This window comes from Morone saxatilis, unplaced genomic scaffold, assembly GCF_004916995.1.
Source record: "Morone saxatilis isolate NCDOM2014 unplaced genomic scaffold, NCSU_SB_2.0 Contig2, whole genome shotgun sequence".
Lineage (NCBI taxonomy): Eukaryota > Metazoa > Chordata > Actinopteri > Moronidae > Morone > Morone saxatilis.
Window position 1 is genome coordinate 13489123 of NW_023339762.1, and position 19966 is coordinate 13509088.

The 19966-nt window shown below is 42.4% G+C and overlaps 2 protein-coding genes across 3 annotated transcripts in view; both read left to right on the forward strand.

Moving 5' to 3' along the window:
* Positions 1–11448, forward strand: caprin1b (cell cycle associated protein 1b). 2 transcript variants are annotated; one of them, XM_035664745.1, is made up of 18 exons: positions 1–159; positions 1590–1754; positions 2328–2390; positions 2488–2574; positions 2675–2913; positions 3031–3113; positions 6257–6487; positions 6602–6654; positions 6742–6825; positions 7863–8033; positions 8108–8216; positions 8332–8393; positions 8489–8581; positions 9065–9211; positions 9553–9706; positions 9812–9991; positions 10698–10804; positions 10912–11448. In XM_035664745.1, the coding sequence occupies exons 2-18, from the start codon at positions 1590–1592 to the stop codon at positions 10996–10998; spliced, it is 2115 nt and encodes a 704-aa protein (XP_035520638.1). In that variant the 5' UTR covers positions 1–159; the 3' UTR covers positions 10999–11448. The 2 variants fall into 2 exon arrangements, with proteins under 2 accessions (XP_035520638.1, XP_035520639.1); XM_035664746.1 differs by having other exon boundaries at positions 9815–9991.
* Positions 11449–12192: 744 nt separating this feature from the next.
* nat10 (N-acetyltransferase 10) overlaps positions 12193–19966 on the forward strand; it is a gene marked incomplete in the record, with an annotated part of 8365 nt that continues 591 nt past the window's right edge. The window contains 29 exon segments of the mRNA XM_035665295.1: positions 12193–12349; positions 12581–12707; positions 12819–12910; positions 13002–13173; positions 13276–13398; positions 13488–13549; positions 13637–13751; positions 14096–14203; positions 14379–14512; positions 14601–14694; positions 14783–14881; positions 14970–15106; positions 15504–15628; positions 15719–15869; positions 16458–16554; positions 16675–16791; positions 17045–17146; positions 17238–17312; positions 17395–17511; positions 17645–17778; positions 17861–17909; positions 18025–18121; positions 18214–18321; positions 18404–18576; positions 18668–18787; positions 18913–19011; positions 19393–19466; positions 19577–19657; positions 19739–19966. Coding sequence (XP_035521188.1) covers positions 12594–12707; positions 12819–12910; positions 13002–13173; positions 13276–13398; positions 13488–13549; positions 13637–13751; positions 14096–14203; positions 14379–14512; positions 14601–14694; positions 14783–14881; positions 14970–15106; positions 15504–15628; positions 15719–15869; positions 16458–16554; positions 16675–16791; positions 17045–17146; positions 17238–17312; positions 17395–17511; positions 17645–17778; positions 17861–17909; positions 18025–18121; positions 18214–18321; positions 18404–18576; positions 18668–18787; positions 18913–19011; positions 19393–19466; positions 19577–19657; positions 19739–19883 — 3114 coding nt within the window.

The window sequence follows — 19966 nt, forward strand, 5'->3', positions numbered from 1 at the left end:
TTCTCGGTCTCTCGAACCGTCTCAGTTGTCGGTGAGGCCGGCGGGGCGGATCCCACACTACAGTGAAAGAGAACATAAAGCAACGCAACTACAACAACAACAACTTGGCCGTTTCGTACAATTCGCTAGCAAGCTCCCCTGTGGATACATAACATCAAGGTGGGTGAATCAGGAGTCGTGTTACCGAGGTAACGAGGCTCCCGGCCGGCGGCTGCTGGTTAGCACGCGTCGCTGAAGCTACCAGACAACTGAGGCTAACTCAATGTGTGCTAACGCGAGTGAGGCCAGGGCCATTTTACCAAACCTCTTGAGATAACACCGGCGAGCTGACCACGCTGCTGGTAGCCGAGCACACGGCTGTGTAGTGGAGGTTAACGTTGTGGTTAGATATATTGAATAAGGTGAAGACAGAGTTCACAAACCTCCTTCCTGGTAACAGTCTGACTAAAGTTAGCAAGTTGCTATGAGGACATGGGTTTGGGGCTTAGTGAGTGGTATACTTACTTTGTTACAAAGCTTTTGTTTATGTTTATACATCGTTTACACTTAAAACAGTTAGATTTTATAAGTAGCACATGTGGTACATAGCTGTACTGCTCTTGTGCTATTACATCCCACCTTAACCGCTTATTACCTTTTTGTTACTTCATAAATTATAACTGTATTATAGTTTTGGATTTGGTGATCCATGTGTGACTTTAGATCTGTGTGCCAAACTATTTTACTTAGGCCCACTGTATCATTGAATCTGGTTATAGCTCATCTAGTGCTGGCATGGATACTTGATGTATCGATTAGTCGACTGGCAGAAAACAGGAATTATTGTATTACACAGTTATTATAATCGGGCCATTGTTTACAGGTTCCAGCTTCTCAGATGTGAATATTTGTAGGTTATTTTAGGTTTCTATGTCGGCTAACTGATACCTTTTTGTCTTAGATCAGATACAAAAGCAATCTGAATATGTCCATTTTGGTACTAAGATATTATAAAGGCCTTTTCTCACTGTTTTGTAAGGATGCAAAGTGATCTCCCTTTGTACCAAATCAATACCTCAACTACGGTCATCTCCTGATAACAATTACCAAGCCAGTAGCAGTGCTCTTCTTCCCAAATGTAAAATCTGTATGCACCACTGCATGAAATTCCTTCAGAATAATTTTCCTCCAAGGTAACATGAGGCCAGGGATTTCCAGGACTCTATAAATTACATCTGCAGCCTCCTGTGGTGGAATTAATCTAATGTATAATGACATTGACAAAGAAACGTACCTGCAGTGATGCCGATCCAGAGCATCTGATCTGTGCATTTCTACTACTATCTGACAATTTATAGACCAAATGATTAATTCAACTGAGAAAATAATTGGGAGATAATGGAAATAACCATTTTCTGCATCAGCGTAATCCCAAGACGCCGTCCTCAATCGTCTCCATGCAGCAGTTATTGACTCTTCATAGTCTGCCCAATGATAGTTCTCACAGGTTTCGACTCATGCTGAACCTTTGTTGTTGAATGTATTAATGTTTTCGATCAAAGAATCTCTTTGTTGCCACCAGAAGTTAACATTGTACACTTCATTTCTAGATGCCCTCAGTGATGAATGCAAATGGGACAATGCAGTCTGTCAGCCCAGATGTGGGATCCGCTCCAGGGTCAATGGGCAATTTTGCACTTGGTGGACAGTCTGAAGTCTTGAAACAAGTGCTGGGTGTCATCGACAAGAAGGCCCGCAACATGGAGAAGAAAAAAGTGAGTACTGTCGACTGGGGCTGATCCGAACGCTTCAACCGTTGCCATGGTAATCAATGTCCAAACCGTAATTTTAAAGCCTGATCCAGCAGTTTTCCCCACATACACTTTACTTGGGTAGGCTGGCAACTTATATTAGTATTTAGCAGAGAAAAACAGACACGTTATCTGATAAAACAAAATCACGGGTGAACATTTCTAAACGTGAGTTGTGCATACAGCTGCTCCATACAGGGAGAGAGAAACAGAAAGAGGCAGGGCAAGTGTGTGTGGGTGTGTGTGCACGCAGAGAGTCACAGAGGTGTTGGTGTGTATGGGGTAAAGAGGAGCAGCAGAGGCAGATTAAAGTAGTTTGTGAACTCCGGCGATATTCTTGTTTTGCATCCCTGCTCGATTTGTTCAGGAGCCTTCCTGTTAGCAACATGAAGCTACATCCCTGTTGTATGAAGTGTGAGGCATGACGGGTGTCGCACTCAGAAGCAATCCATAGCTGAAGGACCAACACCAAGAATCTCTTTACTTAATGAGTTATAATTTAAAAACTGTTTGCTGCATTTTGATTTTCTGTTACAGAGCAAACTGGATGATTATCAAGTCAGGAAGAATAATGGGGAGCGTCTCAATCAGGACCAGCTGGTGGGTGAACTCAATCATTTTTTACATAAACAAAAATAATCCTGCAATTCTTAGAAAGTTTTTACAATCTATCAATGTGTGAAATGTTTCTTTTTAGGAGGCCCTCTCCAAATACCAAGAAATCATGAACAACTTGGAATTTGCCAGAGAATTGCACAAGACGTTCATTGCACTGGGACAGGATGTAAGGATGACTTTGGGTTTCTGGAAATGTTCTCTCAGAGTATTGTCCACCCTGACTTGTAGAAACCTGCCTTTACTTTACTGGTGTTTATTATCAATAGATCCAGAAGGTGGTGAAGAAGTCTGCACGGCGGGAGCAGCTGCAGCGAGAGGAGGCAGAGCAGAGGAGGCTCAAGACAGTTCTGGAGCTGCAGTTCCTTCTGGACCGTCTGGGAGATGACACTGTGCGGCAGGACCTGAAGCAGGGAGTCTGTGGCTCACCGCTGCTGACCGATGCAGACCTGACAGCTTTCGATGAGTTCTACAAGTTAGTGGGGCCAGACCGTGACCAAAACATCAGGTTAGTCTAAGGCATTTATTATATCTGGATGAAAAAGACTTCTTCTACTTTTTTCCATTTAAAAAAACAAAACAAACAAAGAAATAGGTTACATACAACTCACCTCTACACTTGCAGGTTGGCCGACCAGTATGAAGAAGCATCTGTGCACCTATGGGACCTGCTGGAAGGGAAGGACAAGGCTGTGGTTGGAACAACATGTAAGTCAAATTGAACTTGGAGCCTACAAAAGGTTGCAAGCAGCAGAGATCAATATTTTTGTTCATGATTACTTTGGCTAATCATTGCCGGCACAAACTGCAGTTTATGACTGCAACAATGAGTCATCAGTCATTTAGTAGAAAATGAATTGGCAACTATTTTGATTATCAGTTATATATTCAGTATTTTTCACTATTTACTGACATTTTACAGACCAACAATTGATCAATTCACAGACAAAATAATTGTCAGATTAATCAGTATTGAATATAATTCCTAATTACAGCCCTATTGTAGTTATAGCAAAATATTACCATAATTACCATAATTCATGGAAAACTTTTTAGTAATCTCAAGGCACAGTAGATAAATGTGATCAATGTCTAAACAAAACCTTCTTGTCAAAAAGTACTGCAGGCCATTGGCCATTCTTAATATGTTAATGTTGCATGTGCATTGTTTTTTGTTAATGCAGCATGTGTGAAGTGCTCTGATGTGAATAATCAGGGCTCGGGGATATTGCCGTACTGCATTCTCAGCAATCTGGCCTCAGGACTCGCACTGCTGCATTCTGCTTCGGGGCTGAGCGCTGTGGACTTACCCTGACTCAGCAGCGGGGCAGGGTGCCAGTGGCCCTGTCGCCTGTGGTTCCACTGGTTAGATCTCTGGAGCCACATTAGGATACTGGTGACCCAGTTCACTGTAGTGACACCAGCCAACCCTTTCACCTCAGCATGGTCTCACTTGGTGACTCAGGGTGATATTTATTCAGGCAGCAGCAGACGTCTTGGCCTGAGGCACAAGGCAGTAAAGGAACATTGACCTGCTTTGCCTCAAGAGCCGAAAGTGTAAATGTCTGTGCTAGCTTGAGGGCTCTTCTAGTGTTTTCTAGTGAATTACAAGTCATGATTGTTCTAGTGGCATGTTTCTAATGTTGTCAGTCTGCAGTGTTAGCCCCTATCAGGTTTTTAGTTAATCTTTGACTGTAGTATTATGGCAGTTTTTCATTTAAGGCCCTGAAACGCATTTTGTCTATCAGCTTATTACTCTTGGCAATAAAGTTCCACATAAAACAGCGTTATCGTGTGTTTGATAATAAGGGTGTGACGACACAAAAAACCCACGGTTGGCTATGTACCCTTCGTTTCTGGGACACGTTTTTGTTACCGCAGATGAAACGTCTTAGTATAACAGTGAATTCACTGAAATACTGTCAATAAAGTCGACAACAACAACAACAACAACTTAAATACTGTAATTTTTACGGCAGAGTATGGTTGCATATTCACATTGGTAAACACTATACAATTAGTTATTACTTTGGCACAGTTCACATCTGCAGTGAGAGGGTGCCAGTTTGTTTTTGTCTCGTTCCGCTAATCGTCACAATCGGGCGACACAGTCGTAAATGACATGTTTGAAGTGTTTTCACAGATATACCCGACTTCAGGGACTGATCATACCACTAAGGCCGATCGATTGCGTGCTGACTCTGGTAGCACCAAAGAATCTGGACGCCTAACCCTGGGCGTCTGGCTTTGATGAGCTTTTCAACTCCTCTGTTGGGCCACCTAACCGGCTACTGTAGGAAGAGATCAGCCTTTGTGCGTTTTCACCTCAATACATCGTTTGTTGGAAACGACCCGCAATCGGTTTCTGACATCTTCTTACTAACGGTTCAGGCTGCTTTAGATTGCACCTTCCGGTGTTGCTTGCCTTCCAATTGATGTTTGTCTTTCCGGCTTCTTTTTCTGTGCTTACTCATTCCAGAAAAGTCCTGATCGACGGTGTCCTTGTGTGTTGCCTGCCAATGGATACTCTATCATAAAGTTTTTGGGTTAGGTGGGGCAAGCGTGGTGTTGTGCGGACGACCTCCGTGCTTCGTACTCAATCCTTGGGTGGCTTTTTCAAGTCCCGTGGTTGTGGTTCATTTGCTGGGCAGAGAGACCCCGGACGTTCTATTCCTGCCAGTAAGGCCGATACAGTTTGGGAGGATGTACCGTCGGACAATGCGCAGGTTTGCCGAGTGCGGAGCCCCTTCCAGGCAAGCCAACATTAGAAGAGTATTGGTGGAGCCAAATCACCAGTTAGCCATGCTCAATGTACTTTGTGGTCTTCATAACGCTAATCTGAATACAGACCTCTTTAAATAAAGAACTTGAGGCGTGTGGTGATCGAGAGTAAACCGGTCAATGAGTCAAGAACTGCCCGTGGAACGCACCACCTACACTGGAAGTGTAAAAATAGTCACACGTCCAGGAGTCCTTGCGAAGTGACTCGTCAGGAGACCTTGATGACTTGCACAGCAGTATTTATTGAAGCTCAATCAGGGAGAATAGAGCTCAGCAGTACAAGGGGAGCCACTGTGTAGACCAACCCAATTCTGAAGGTTACTTCCTGACAAGAGATCCTTAACACAAACTAGACCCACATGATCTACCAGTGTCCCAAATAAGGTCATAACTTACCCAATCTAGCTAAATATGTGTGAAGATCCAATTGGGTATTGGTTCAAAACAAAGAACTATGCCTACCTAAGTTGAATCACGATGAATGACACTCATAGTCATGTACAACTCATTCAAAGGAGACAGTCCGTCTGTTTTAGATTTATCTCTCAGCCTTGGTCATCTGTAACAAAGTGGGACTACGGTTTGTTCGGTGCTCAGTGTTCAGTGTTATCAGCTGCTCCACACAGTCAGTTTAACTTATTGCTTTGGAGGAGGCACAACCAGTGACCTCTGCAAATGACCCCAAGGTAAACACTGTGATATTACCCTTAAAGAAGTCAAATTCCTTCACAGAAACAAATGAGGAATGAATTTATAGCAGACTGAAACTGAATTTTATTTTGAGTGTGCAGCTAGTATTGAAAATGGATGCAGATGTTTTATTTTCGATTGAGTAATTGATTAATTAACGTGTCTAAATAATGACTGGTTTTATGGACTTTTTAAAGAGTATCTTCTATTTGCGAGTTGTGAATTCTGTGTTCATCGTCTTAGACGATTAACCCCGATGGTTAATAATTCAAAGCTCACAAAAGGTTGGATTATTGTAGCTTTGTAAATGTGCTGATTTAATTTCTGCTTTCATGGCTTGACTTTCCAGTAAATTCCTTACTGTCTCATTCGTCTGCTAGACAAGGCACTGCGAGAGACTTTGGACCAGGTTCTGCTGAGTGGGTACTTTGACCGGGTTCCAGCTCACCAGAATGGAGTATGTGAGGAGGAAGAGGAGGAAGAGCCAGCCTCAGCAGCAGCAGCAGCAGCAGCAGTAGCAGCAGTGGCGGCGGCGGCAGCAGCAGCAGCGGCAGCAGCAGCAGCGGTAGTAGCTGAATCGTCAGAAGCAGAAGAGCAGACTGTTGATCCAGGTCCTGATCATTCTCTGAAGTCATGCTGCACAAAACTCTATTTTTAAAATGCTAATGTAATCAAGCAATAAGGAAATCAGTACTGCATTCTCTGAATTGTTTTTCTCTTTACAGAAACTGAAATAATTGAGGAGTTCACAGAACCTATTGCGGTTGAAACAACAGAGGTGAGATTAATTTACCCTTTCCAGCGAAGTCTTAATTATATTTAAGTTTTTTTTGCATTGTGCTGATGTTTGCTTTTTCTTCTCCAGTTTGTAAACAGACAGTTCATTCCAGACAGCACTTACAACGGCAGTAATAAGGAACAGGGAGATGAGTGGACCACGGAAACAGAGGTATGCTGCAGTCACTGTGTTTTTCTGGTACTCAAGTTTATGCCTCCTTTTCTTTGGTAGAGATTATTTGTCTAGTTTTTCAGATTATAACTTTTATTGCATCCACCATTTTAAGAGGGAAGCTCCATTTTGATAAGTCTGATTTTAGCTGGCTGACATACATCCATATTACTGTTTCAGGTATTTCGTTGGAAGTATATCTTAATCAAACAAGCACATAAATAAAATGTATAGAAGAAACTGCAAAAAGAAGAAAACCATGTTCAAACTGGTTATGTAATGTTCAGATTAGTCAATGCATCATGTCAGATTGTGTCTTGTTTTGCATTCTGACTTCATTTGATGGTGACAGTAGAGATACAGACCAGACAAATATTTGTAAGATGTTTTATCCAGTTGGCCAATATTGGATTGTTACTGACTCAGACTCAGAAAACCGGGTACGCCATGACCATCTGGCTGCAGGCATCACAAACTATAGATGTAGTCAGAACATTTGTTGGCAACTTTGACACAATGCATGCTCAACATTTAAACATTGTATCTCTTTTATCACTCTGTCTGTGTGCTCATGCTGGAGCCACTAACTCTACCATTACATTTTTTTATCTCATTTTGTGATCAGTGTTAACATTGTTTTTCTGTTGCGCATTGTTGAAGATTAATTAGCAAACTATAATTCAAAGTTGTGAAAAACTGAAAAAAGTTTTATTGGCCCTACACTGTATGTACCTGCTGTTTGTCCAATGAGGGCCCTCAGGCAGGTGTTTGAGCACCACCCTCGGATGGTATGATCCCCTGTGATAAGTTCGCAGCGTGTGATTTTTCAGGTTTTTGTGCTGAGGATGTTTAAATTCAAGTCACTGAAGAGATTTCTACACTGGAATGCTCACATTACGTGTTTATCAGCTGTGATGTTTCAATTTACCAACCGTGATGTGAATATAAATTCATAGGTAGCGTCTAATAAACACCAAACTACTTTTCAGTTATTCCTCCTCCTATTTCTTATTTAGCTGTTGTCTGTCCACTCTCAGGCAGTCAGTGCGTTGCAGCAGCAGCCTGTGCAGCCTGCGGCTTCCCCTGTTGCCTTGGAGACCCATCCCATGAACTTAGCGTCTCCTGTGCCGCCTACTGACCCCATGGCCAGGAAGCAGGTGGTGCAGGACTTAATGGCACAGATGCAGGGAACGTACAACTTCATGCAGGTCAGTACTTTGTACTAGGAACGACTGTTTACTTTAGATATTATGCACAGTGCTCATCTCCTGTCTGCTCTCAGGACTCTATGCTGGAGTTTGACGGACAACCCATTGACCCAGCCATTGTCTCAGCGCAGCCCATGAAACCCACTCAGAACATGGACTTACCACAGATGGTGTGTCCACCAGGTACATTTTAGAAAGGGAAACACAGTTCTGATGTCATGTGGTGTGTAAAAATTACACTTAAATGCTTGAAATGGCTTTTCTGGTTCAGTAACTAGCAATGCTCAAATCCTCTTAGTTCACCCAGAGTCCCGGCTATCGCAACCCAACACTGTTCCTGTTCAACCTGAGCCCACACAAGTGAGTAATAGATGTGAATGGACAACACTGATTGTGTAGCCACCCTGAAGATATTTTAAAAAAGAGAACATGTTTAATTTTTACTCTGGTTTTAGGTTCCTATCGTCTCTCCAACTCCGCCCCCCATGTATCAGACCTCACACACGCCAGATCCTCGACCCTCGACAGAATCCATCGACCCCATCCAGGTAAATAAAATTAAAAATAAAATTAAAAAAATAATATTTCTAGGTATTGAACTAATTCAGGAAACGTTTATACTATAGACATTTCAATTGGTGCAAAGGTCTTATATAACATGCATGCCACAGCTTAATGTTTGGTTAGATTTTTTTTTTTTAAAAAGGGTATTCACCAAAGCAAGGTATCATAAGCATATATACAGATAATGTATTGTTGACTACAAGTTGTCAAATTTAAGTATAAGTTTAGATGTAAAATGATTACAGCTGGTATTCAAATAACCAGCAAAAATATCAAGACATCAGTTATCAGCATACATAATATTTAATGAACACCAGCAGCTTCAATATAAATAATTTTTAATTGTGAAACCTTAAATATAAATGACACTGAAAGAGTTTTCCTCCTCCTCATTAACTTACCTGCACTGTACATAAAATGTCATAATGTCATCATTAAAGTGTTTTGTTGTTTGTCCTCTTTAACAGACCTCCATGTCCTTGTCGTCAGAGCAGCCTCCACCCTCTACAGCTCTCCCACCCGCCTCGCAAACACAGGTTTTCCAGCCTGTTTCCAAAGCTCCTCACAGCAGTGGCATCAATGTCAACGCAGCACCATTCCAGTCAATGCAGACAGTAAGGCCTTTTGTGATGAAGCATTGCCCATGATATCAAATAATACCTCCATTTGTTTAAACTCAAAGAGCAGAATATCTGGCCTGTCATGCAGACAAAAAAAGGTCTTTGCAGGACTGTGCGTCACTGCCAGTGGAATCAAAATAGAAATGCATTAATAACTTCCATTAGGAGTTGCTTGTTGAGTTCTAAAGTGCCCTCTCAGCATATTGCAGTTGTATGAGTTTGTAGTGAAGCAGCTTTATCCAGGAAATAGTGAGTAATGGACTTTACTCCTAATGAGTTTGTGACCTTTCCTCTGGTTTGGCTTCACCACAATGTGGCCCTTGTTTGCCCCTCAGGTGTTCAACCTTAATGCCCCAGTCCCGCCAGCCAGTGAAACGGAGGCTTTGAACCAGGCCAGCCAATACCAGAACAGCTACAACCAAGCCTTCGGCAGTCAGTCGCAGCATCCTGTGGAGCAGACAGAGATGCAGTCAGAACAACTGCAGTCTGGTGGGCAGATTTTGAGTTTTTTAAAACCATTTAATAACTTGATTGTTTCTTCTTTTATCTAAATACTGTATGTATGTTTTTTTTTTATTATTTTTTTTTTTTTAGTAGTTGGTGCCTTCCATTCCCAAGACCAGTCAGGAGGCCATCCGCAGCCTTCCCAACAGGGTCCAGGCTTCGGCAGGCAGCCTCAGTCCTTCTACAACAGCAGAGGCATGTCTCGTGGTGGACCTCGCAACGCCAGAGGCATGATCAATGGCTACAGAGGCTCATCCAATGGATTCAGAGGTGAGCTCACAACCTATAGCCACAACTGAATCCATTATTTTTTGATGGAATATGTTACATTGGTGGCTTCATCACCCTATTAAAGAATTGGCTTTTTGTCATTCAGACATGGGTGTCGTTATTGCTTTATTCAGACATAATGGGACCTTTAGGGCGCTGAGTTGGAAACTATTTGATATCGTCGAAAAGTGTTCTGTTCTCCTGCAGACCACATCAGTGATTGATTTTAAAATTAAATTCAAAGCCTCAATTAATGACCATTGTGAGCATGACCTCTCTTTATTTCTTAGTGACATAAAATGTCTGATCAATGTCATTGTTAATTAAAGAACTGTGCTGCCTTGTGTTGATTTTTATTGCTGCCTTTTGAGGAAAGAGGAGGGTTTTGGTTTTTTGGAAGAAATGTATTTTCTTGCATTAAAGAAGATAATTAAGTGAAAAGTATAAGCGTATTAGTAGTATAAGTGCTCATTAAAAAAAAAAGAGGAAAAAGAAGTGCATTTAATCGCTCTGCATATTGAACCTCGTGCTGCTGTTGCCTTGAAGCTAATTTTGCCGCTTTCTGATTAAATTCAGATTAGTTATGTGGAAATGTTACTCAGTTTGACCTCGTTAGATTGCCCTCATGACTTAAAGTGTTTTTATTACTTTGCTTGTAAATTTCAAGAAAAGCATTTTAATCTTAGTCTTCCCTATTTTTTTCCAGGTGGCTATGATGGTTATCGTCCTCCTTTTGCCAACACTCCAAACTCTGGTTATGGACCGACTCAATTCAACACACCTCGGGATTACTCAAATGGGAATTATCAGAGGGTATGAAGGATACATTCAGACATTCACATTGGCTTTGTTTATGTCATCTCTGCTGCCTGTGGAAGTAGTTTCTAAAATGTCTGTCTTTTATTTCTCTGTTACTCAAGGAGGGTTATCAACAGAACTACAAGCGCGGAGCTGGTCAGGGACCCAGAGGAGTGTCGAGAGGCAGCACTCAGGCAATACGATCCTGAAAAGGCCTTTCATATAATGACTGTGACTAACTTGCACCACACTGAAAATTCAAAATTCAAGAATGCATTTGCCCCAGCTCACTCATGTTCTCTTTTTGTTCTTCGCCATTGGTATTTTTCCTGTCTCTTTAAATCAAAGTAACGCCTGCTTTGATATTTGGAAACATTAAATCAAGTCTAACACAGAAGCTAAGCTGTAAATCCAATCACTGATTTACAAACATGCAATGTGTTACAATATTCCTGTAAACTTGAAAGATTTCATAAGTTATTTTTTGTATAAAAAAAATGCACCTGCCACTGCTGGTCCAATCCTTGGGAGTTTATTCCCTTTCTCAGTTCTGTCATTTTGGTTCTAAAAAACGATTTTATGTTCAATGAGCTCCCGTTTCCTTGTTTGTAAATTGATGTCGCTTCAAGAGTTTCAATAAAGTTGTGTTGCATACCCACGCTTCAGCCTCAGTTTTCTGCTGTTACAGTTGCGCCTTGTGTCAGTTATAAGGCAAGGGTGCAAAGTATGTAATAAATATTAATAAATGCTGAAGTGGATCATTTTACATTGTAACTGTTGTATTCAGGGTTGTGGCTTTCTTTATGCTTTTATTTACCATCTTGGTGACCTGTGATACAGCACCATCCTGTGGTTGATCACGGTACAGCCGCTGACTGACACTGAATTAATTAATTTTGTTTAAGACGCTTTTTAAATGTAAGGCTGTAAGTGTGACTCTACGTGGTATTTCTAGTCCTACATTACTGACAGACTGCCTTAGAAAAAAGGCGACACTGAACTCAAATGAATAGTCCATGCTGTGGTTGGGACATATTTTGCTGCACACACGTGGTTTCCCCTGAATGCACGCTGACAGGCAGAGCACGGACACTTCCCGCCGCTGCCTCGGTAAATGTGACCGACATGAACCGGGTTGCTTGACGCCCTTTGTTGGTGTATCAGTCCCTAACCTGCACAGTTAAAGCTGAAGTAAGTTAATAGTTAGTTTATGGAGTTACTTCTCCGTAAAAAGGAAGAAAATGCATAAAAAGAAACATGTTATAAAAATTTCTAACTTAAAATCTGACATAAACGAGTGAATGAAACAGCTGTAGTTAGTCTTCTCCTCCTCTGAGCTGTACAGGACTCACTCCTCGGTGCCTGTCAGACAAACATCGGGGCTTGTTGTTGCTCTGGGAGGGTCGCACAGTTTTGACGTCACGCCGGGGTCCTCCATGAACGCATGTCTCCACGTGAGAGTATCAACAGCGTGATGGCTGTGTGAGTTCATCCCTCGACCTGTTGGAGTGAGTGAAGATTTTAAAAACCTCAGCAACAACAACGAGTGTGCAACAGAAGGTAACAGGAGACAGTGTGCTGTTTAAAATGTGTGTTTGTGTTGTGGCGGGTTTGATGTCCCCTGCTGCTGTTATTCACTTATTTGTTTTGGCTGCAGGTCAGCTCCACTGCTTCCTCTAACTCAGCTGACAGTACGTCTGTGGGTGTAACTGCGCCGTTTATGTCGCGCTGTATCACATTATATTTGTTTCTCTGTGTTAAAGTTAGTTGTTTGTGTGTGTTTTCTCTCAGTAAACAAAGGACCATGGCAACAGTCCGCAAGAAGGTAGACAACCGGATTCGTGTCCAGATAGAGAATGGAGTCGCTCTGCGGCATCGGACCATGTTTGTGGTGGTGGGAGATCGTGGAAGAGATCAGGTAAGTCTCATCAGCAGTGGGCTTGTTTTAGGATTCATCTTCTCCGTGTGACTGTCTGTCTCTTTGCATTCTGGCCTCACACCGATTCAACCCCACCTGTCTCTGATCCAGGTTGTCATTCTGCATCACATGCTGTCTAAAGCCAGCGTCAGAGCACGACCCTCCGTCCTCTGGTGCTACAAGAAAGACCTTGGGTTTAGCAGGTGAGTGTGACCTCCCCTCCGAGGTTCAGCTGTTTGCCATTCACTGTGTCAAAAAGGGAGATTTTGATTTGTTGTAAAATGTCTGAAACAGCAACCGGAAGAAGCGCATGAGACAGCTCCAGAAGAAGATAAAAACTGGCACACTGAATCTGAACCAGGACGACCCGTTTGAACTCTTCGTCGCTGCGACCAACATCCGCTACTGTTACTACAACGAGACACACAAGATCCTGGGAAACACCTTCGGCATGTGCGTCCTGCAGGTAAGTCACTACAGTGAAGGTTGGGAACCACGGCACAGACGCTGAAGTTGATGTAGACAATACATTGGACTCCTAAGAGCTTTTGTTTTGTGTGTCGCGCAGGATTTCGAAGCCATCACTCCCAATCTCTTAGCCAGAACTATTGAGACTGTAGAAGGAGGTGGTATAGTGGTGCTGCTGCTGAGGACAATGAACTCTCTCAAGCAGCTGTACACTATGACTATGGTAAGTGTGTAACCTGTTCAATCTCCACACGCGTCAGACTGTTTGCTCGTCAGATGATTTGGGGATCATTGTGGCTTGTTTTCATCCAGGACGTGCACTCTCGATACCGGACTGAGGCTCATCAGGATGTGGTGGGAAGGTTCAATGAGAGGTAAGTGCTCCTCCGGCTTTTATGAGCGTTTTCGGTCAACGGGATGATAGTTTAACGATGTTATTTGTTCTGTTTCACTGTTTCTAGGTTCATTCTGTCGCTTGCGTCCTGCAAAAACTGCGTCGTCATTGATGACCAACTCAACATCCTGCCAGTCTCCAGCCACATGGCAAACATCAAACCCATTCCTCCAAAGACTCAGGTGACTATATCACGGTAGTAACGGTTACACAGGAGGATGCAGGATGTCCCGTGTCACACAAGGGATTATATATTCTCTCCAACAATCGGTTGTCTGCAGTTTTTTAACTCCACCTCTTAGTATCGCTTCAGCAACGTCGTACTATCCACAACCGAGTCGTACCATGCAGTAAAAGTTAGGCATTCGTGTCCTTGTTTTTAATAATGTCTCTTTTATTTTTATTCTTTTCTCCTTTCTGGCTTAACTGACATACTTTGTGACTCCTGTTTTGAAAAGTGCTATATAAATAAAGTTTTCTTGCTTGTTGGCTAGACATTTCTGACCAGTTGTGTCCTCCCCTTCAGGAGGACGGTTTGTCTCCACGAGAGCAGGAGCTGAAGGATCTAAAGGAGTCCCTTCAGGACACTCAGCCTGTGGGTGTGTTGGTGGATTCCTGCAGGACAATGGATCAGGTCAGGATCAGGACCTCTCACCAAACAGCCCCTTTACACATTTATACGAGTTTAACTTCATAGATCTTTGTGATTTCAAGTTGCTACACTGTTCCTGAGAAGTTACACCTCCAACAATCCCATTTTGTATGAGTCCTAATAAATGTAACTTTAAAGGTTTTGTATTGTCCTCTAGGCTAAAGGAGTGCTGAAGTTCATTGAGGCAATCTCAGAGAAGACCCTGAGGAGCACCGTGGCTCTGACTGCTGCCCGTGGTCGAGGCAAGTCTGCAGCACTGGGGCTGGCTGTCGCTGGAGCTGTGGCTTTTGGGTACAGAATATTTTTTTATAATGTCACACATATGTATCTATTTTGTCTCTTGTATTGTCTTATTGCTAATTATTGACTTTCTTCACAGCTACTCCAATATTTTTGTAACCTCACCGAGCCCGGACAACCTCCACACCATGTTTGAATTCATCTTCAAAGGCTTTGATTCTCTGCAGTATCAGGTAGGCTGCCCAAGACTCTTCTCTGTGTCAGCGACAGTATGTTCACGCTGTGAGCTCATACCCCTTCATATCCCCCTGTTATTTGTAGGAGCACCTTGACTATGAAATCATCCAGTCTTTGAATCCAGAGTTCAACAAAGCTGTGGTGCGGGTTAACATCTTTAAAGAGCATCGGCAGACAATTCAGGTAAAGACCAGGCCGCTCTTTTCTTATTTTTCTATTGTTATAATACTAAGTGAACATGTCTGAACCTTCCTGTTCATGTGACCAACAGTACATTCACCCAGGCGATGCAGTGAAGCTGGGCCAGGCTGAACTGCTGGTCATTGATGAGGCTGCAGCAATCCCTCTTCCTCTGGTTAAGAAACTGCTCGGGCCTTATCTGGTTTTCATGGCCTCCACCATCAACGGGTCAGTAATGGGGCTGGATGATATTTACGTAATTTAATACCACATGTTTGTCTGAATAATATCACACAAAGACATTTTGAGAAAGTATTTTTAATAATACAGATTCGTCCAGTTAAGTAGAGGCAATAATGAATATTCTTTAAACAATTCTTTTCATTATCAGTCTGTAAAAATGGTCAGAGATTTAGTAAAAACCCAAGTTTACATATTGAAATTGCTTATTTTGTATATTGTTTGTACAGATATTTAGTTTAGTAAAAAGTCTAAGAAAGTCAACAATGACTTAGGTGATTAATGAGTTATTGAAAAGGTATTATTCTGTCAATCGATCAATCACTTTGTCATTTCAGCTCTAGTGATTTGCATTTCTGACCCTTGTTTTCCTTCGTCTCTGCAGGTATGAAGGCACTGGGCGCTCTCTTTCCCTCAAACTGATTCAGCAGTTGAGGCAGCAGAGTGCGGACAGTCAGCAGAGCATGTCAGCAGAGAACAGAACCGCCAACACAGCGAGGCTAGCAGCAGGTAAATATCGTCTTCTTTTTCTCTTTTTACTGTTTGTTCAGCGTGTCTCTATCATCTGCCTGACTGCTGTTTACCGGTCTCCCTGCACAGCTCGCTCTCTCCATGAAGTTACTCTTCACGAGTCCATTCGGTACGCTCCAGGAGACGCTGTGGAAAAGTGGCTGAATGATCTTCTCTGTCTGGACTGTCTGAACATTCCCAGGCTCATCTCTGGCTGCCCGCTTCCACAGACTTGTGACCTGTATCCTTGATGTACTTTAAATGACTTAAAGTTATGCTCTTACATAATAATAATATTAATCCGGGCTACATGTGTGATGGAGCTGGAGGGTCAGTATTAAGATGGTGTAAACAATGGCACTGGTTAAACTCGGAACTGTTGTTCTGGTAAAGATCGTTTACGCAGGAGGCGGCTCGCAACCTAACGATTATGTTCCCAATATTGGACTCTCAACCGTACTTTCTATTGATTAACCGTTCCCATGGTGACATCTTCAGATTGCTTGTTTTGGCAAATCAATCAAATAAGAACAAAGAAATGCAATGGTAATGGGAATGGTTTGAGATTTTGCTCAAAAGCCAACTTAAATAATTAATTCATTATCAGCTGCTGGTTAATGGTAATCACTCGGTATTTAAAAAAGATAGCGGTACGGCTACATCGATTTAAAACCAGAGATCCAAAACCAGTTTAATTAAAAAGGAAACTTAGATATTTATATAAGATTTAACCCAAAAAGTATGTATTTGAGAGTGACACACTCCTGCAGACAATTGGTGAGCAAAACAAGTTGTAGTTCTGTGTTTTTCCTCAGCCTCCGCTGTCCAGATATTATGTGAACAGAGACACACTGTTCTGTTACCACAAGGCTTCTGAGGCCTTCCTGCAGAGGTTGATGGCCCTCTACGTGGCATCACATTATAAGGTGATATTATTACTTTATATTGACATATCTCACTTTTCCTCAAGGAGTGTAATATCCTACACAGAGCGTTGTATCATAGTTGCATTTATTTGCTCACTCAATGTTTTCTTTTGGATCCAGAATTCACCAAACGACCTGCAGATGTTGTCCGATGCTCCGGCCCATCACCTCTTCTGCCTCCTGCCTCCTGTTCCTCCCACACAGAACTCACTACCTGAGGTCCTCGCAGTGGTGCAGGTAAGACGAGATATTAAATTCTGTGTTTTTATTGAGCATGAGAGTAATGGCCGCTCCATGCACGCAAACAAAGGGCTGTGGTAAGAGGCTTTTTGCAAATCAGTACCAACTTACACCAAATCAGCCATTCCTTTATTTTCTGCCCAGCAGTCTTTTGTAGCCTCCTTGTATGCTTTTTTTTCTGTCCAGGTTTATTGACTTGACTTACTGTATTTGTTCTTCATTATGTAAATGTGTTCCTTTGTCCCCTCAGGTGTGTCTGGAGGGAGAAATATCTCGGCAGTCCATCCTAAACAGTCTGTCCAGGGGAAAGAAAGCCTCTGGTGACCTCATTCCCTGGACGGTGTCAGAACAGGTACACACTGATCAAAAAGCTTTTGGGTGAAATCATTTACAGCTCACGTTTTCACAGTGCCAACATGAATCCTCTGCTCTGTTCTTTCTAGTTCCAAGACCCAGAGTTTGGCAGCCTTTCTGGAGGCAGAGTGGTGCGAATAGCCGTCAATCCAGACTACCAAGGGGTAAGAACTCGCAAAAGACTCAGTCTGTTTTTTAATTAATCTGGATGCACTGTGTGTAACTGGTTTCCAACCTGTCCATCAGATGGGCTACGGCTCCAGAGCTCTCCAGCTGTTGCAGATGTACTATGAGGGCAAGTTTCCCACCATGGATGAGAGCACACACTCCAATCACAATGAGATCACCTCTGTCAGCAGTGAGGTAATACAATTAAAGACATAAAATGTACTAAGCTGTATTTGAAAGACACAAATTCCTGTGTAACTAGAGTAAAAATGCAATTTAGAGATTAGATTAGGCAGATTAAACACATGCACTGTCTCTTGTTGTCCAGGCTGTCAGCCTGCTGGAGGAGGTGATCACTCCACGGAAGGAGCTTCCTCCACTGCTGCTGAAGCTGAGTGAGAGGAGAGCAGAGAGACTGGACTATCTAGGAGTTTCCTATGGCCTTACTGCACAGCTGCTCAAGTGAGTTTAATTGAAAAGGAAGAAGGGGAAGCAGGTTGTCATATTTTTGCACATATTAAAAACTCTTTTTGCAACCTGACAGGTTCTGGAAGAAAGCAGGTTATACTCCAGTCTACTTAAGACAAACCCCTGTAAGTATAAAATAAACCTTTTTTTTTTTTTTTTCAACCTTTTTTTATAAGTTTGTGTACATCGTGCGGTTGTCACATGCTGTAATTGTTGGTGTGTCTGTGTGGTTGTTTTTAGAATGACCTGACAGGAGAGCACTCTTGTGTGATGCTGAAGGAGCTGAATACAGATGAAGCCCCAGAGCAGAGCCAGTGGCTGTCTGCCTTCTGGAAAGGTGAACTTCCACAGCTTTTCCTGAACTCTGGAGATCTGGTTGGTTTGTTTATTAAATCTTGTTTTTTAATAACAGTTTTTTGTTTTTCTCAGATTTCCGCCGGCGCTTCCTGTCTCTCCTCTCCTACCAGTTTGGCAGCTTCCACCCGAGCCTGGCACTCAGCATCCTGCAGAATAAGAAGTCCAAGGAGGAGATGAGCAGTAAGACTCTCCTGCTAACTAACATAGTCAGATTTCCTCTGCGTCTCACAGACCTGATCTGACTTGTCTTTGACCTTCACAGCTCTCAGTAGCTCTGAGCTGGCAGCCCTTTTCAGCCCTTACGACCTCAAACGTCTGGAGTTGTATTCAAGGAGCATGGTAGACTACCACCTCATCATGGACCTGATCCCGACAGTGGCACGCATCTTCTTCCTCAAGCAGCTCGGCAACGTCTCCCTCTCAGCTGCGCAGTGTGTACGTTTCCCCGTCGGTTACGATCTCAGCTGTTTCTTGTTGTGAATTCAGTTTTATTGGTATAATTGTTGACTGTCCGTGTTCTTTCTAGGCGTTACTGCTGGGTGTAGGGTTACAGCACAAGTCAGTGGAACAGCTAGAAAAGGAAATTGAGCTTCCAAGCTCGCAGCTCATGGGCCTCTTCAACCGTCTGATCCGGAAATTTGTTCAAGTAAGTCACAACGCACTGAAAGACATGATATGAAGAAGATGCCACAAACCCTACCTTTTAAAAACTATAACTATACTACTGCAACAACATTAATACTTTGATTATTCTGGCCTTTACTATCCTAGGTCTTCACCAGCATCCAAGAAAAAGCTATTGAGGCAGAGATGGTGGACACTAAAGATGTTTCCATGGAGCCGACTGTCAGAAGCCTTAATGATGATCTGGTATGTGGTTAACGATTGATCTATCTAAATGCGAAACATTTGCTGGCTTCAGCTTCTCTTGAGAGGATTTTTTGCTGTTCTTTTATCATTGTACATTAAATATTTTTGGATTTTGAGTTGTTGAGTACAAAATAAGAATCTGAAGATGTCACCTTGGGCCCTGGGGACGTTAATGGGTGTTAACAATTGGAATGGAACAACAATCAACACTTTAATTATTAATAAAAAAATCTGTTAGTTGCATTCCTTCAACTTATTAAATTTTATTTGTATAGTGCCAAATCATAACGAGTTATCTCAGGATACTTTTCAAATAGAGCAAGTCTAGACTAATTTTATAAAATTAGATTTAAATTAAATTAATGAATCTGTTACTTACAGAATGAAGCAGCAAAGGAGTTTGAAGAGAAACACAAGCAGGATGTGGAGAAAGTGAAAGAAATGGACCTGGATGAGTGAGTATGAGGTGGAGGTCGGGGTGGGCGTGGTCATTACTTGTTTGTAGCATTTTGGAATAAAAAAAAAAATTAAAAATGTTACGATGATTTCCTTTTTGTATTTACAGGTACAAGATCCGTGGACATGATGAGGAATGGGACCAGGTGTTGAAGAAAGCAGGGAACACAGCGATTGTCAGCATCAAGAGGTGCAGTGACATCCAGGATCTTTGACAATAGCACTTGGTTGTCGTGGAAACATGTTTGTAACGATGTCTTTCTTTCAACAGTGACAAGAAGAGGAAGTTGGATGGGGGGAACGCCTTAGCAAGTAATGGGGCTTCCCAGCACGGGAAACTAAAGAAGAAAGAAACGCAACAGGGCAAATTCAAGAAGAACAAGGACAAACATGGCAAATTTGGAAAGAAGGTGTGACTGTAAACTGCAGTGCATGGACAGGACAGTGTGTGTGGGCAGCAGCATCAACATCATCTACTGAACTTTGGATATCTCGGAGG

Excerpts from the sequence above, each read along its gene's own strand:
- caprin1b (XM_035664745.1), top strand. The coding sequence starts at position 1,590 with ATGCCCTCAGTGATGAATGCAAATGGGACAATGCAGTCTGTCAGCCCA. Across the intron at positions 8,217-8,331 it reads ACAGATGGTGTGTCCACCAG|TTCACCCAGAGTCCCGGCTA; the intron begins GTACATTTTAGA and ends AAATCCTCTTAG. Across the intron at positions 9,992-10,697 it reads CTCATCCAATGGATTCAGAG|GTGGCTATGATGGTTATCGT; the intron begins GTGAGCTCACAA and ends ATTTTTTTCCAG.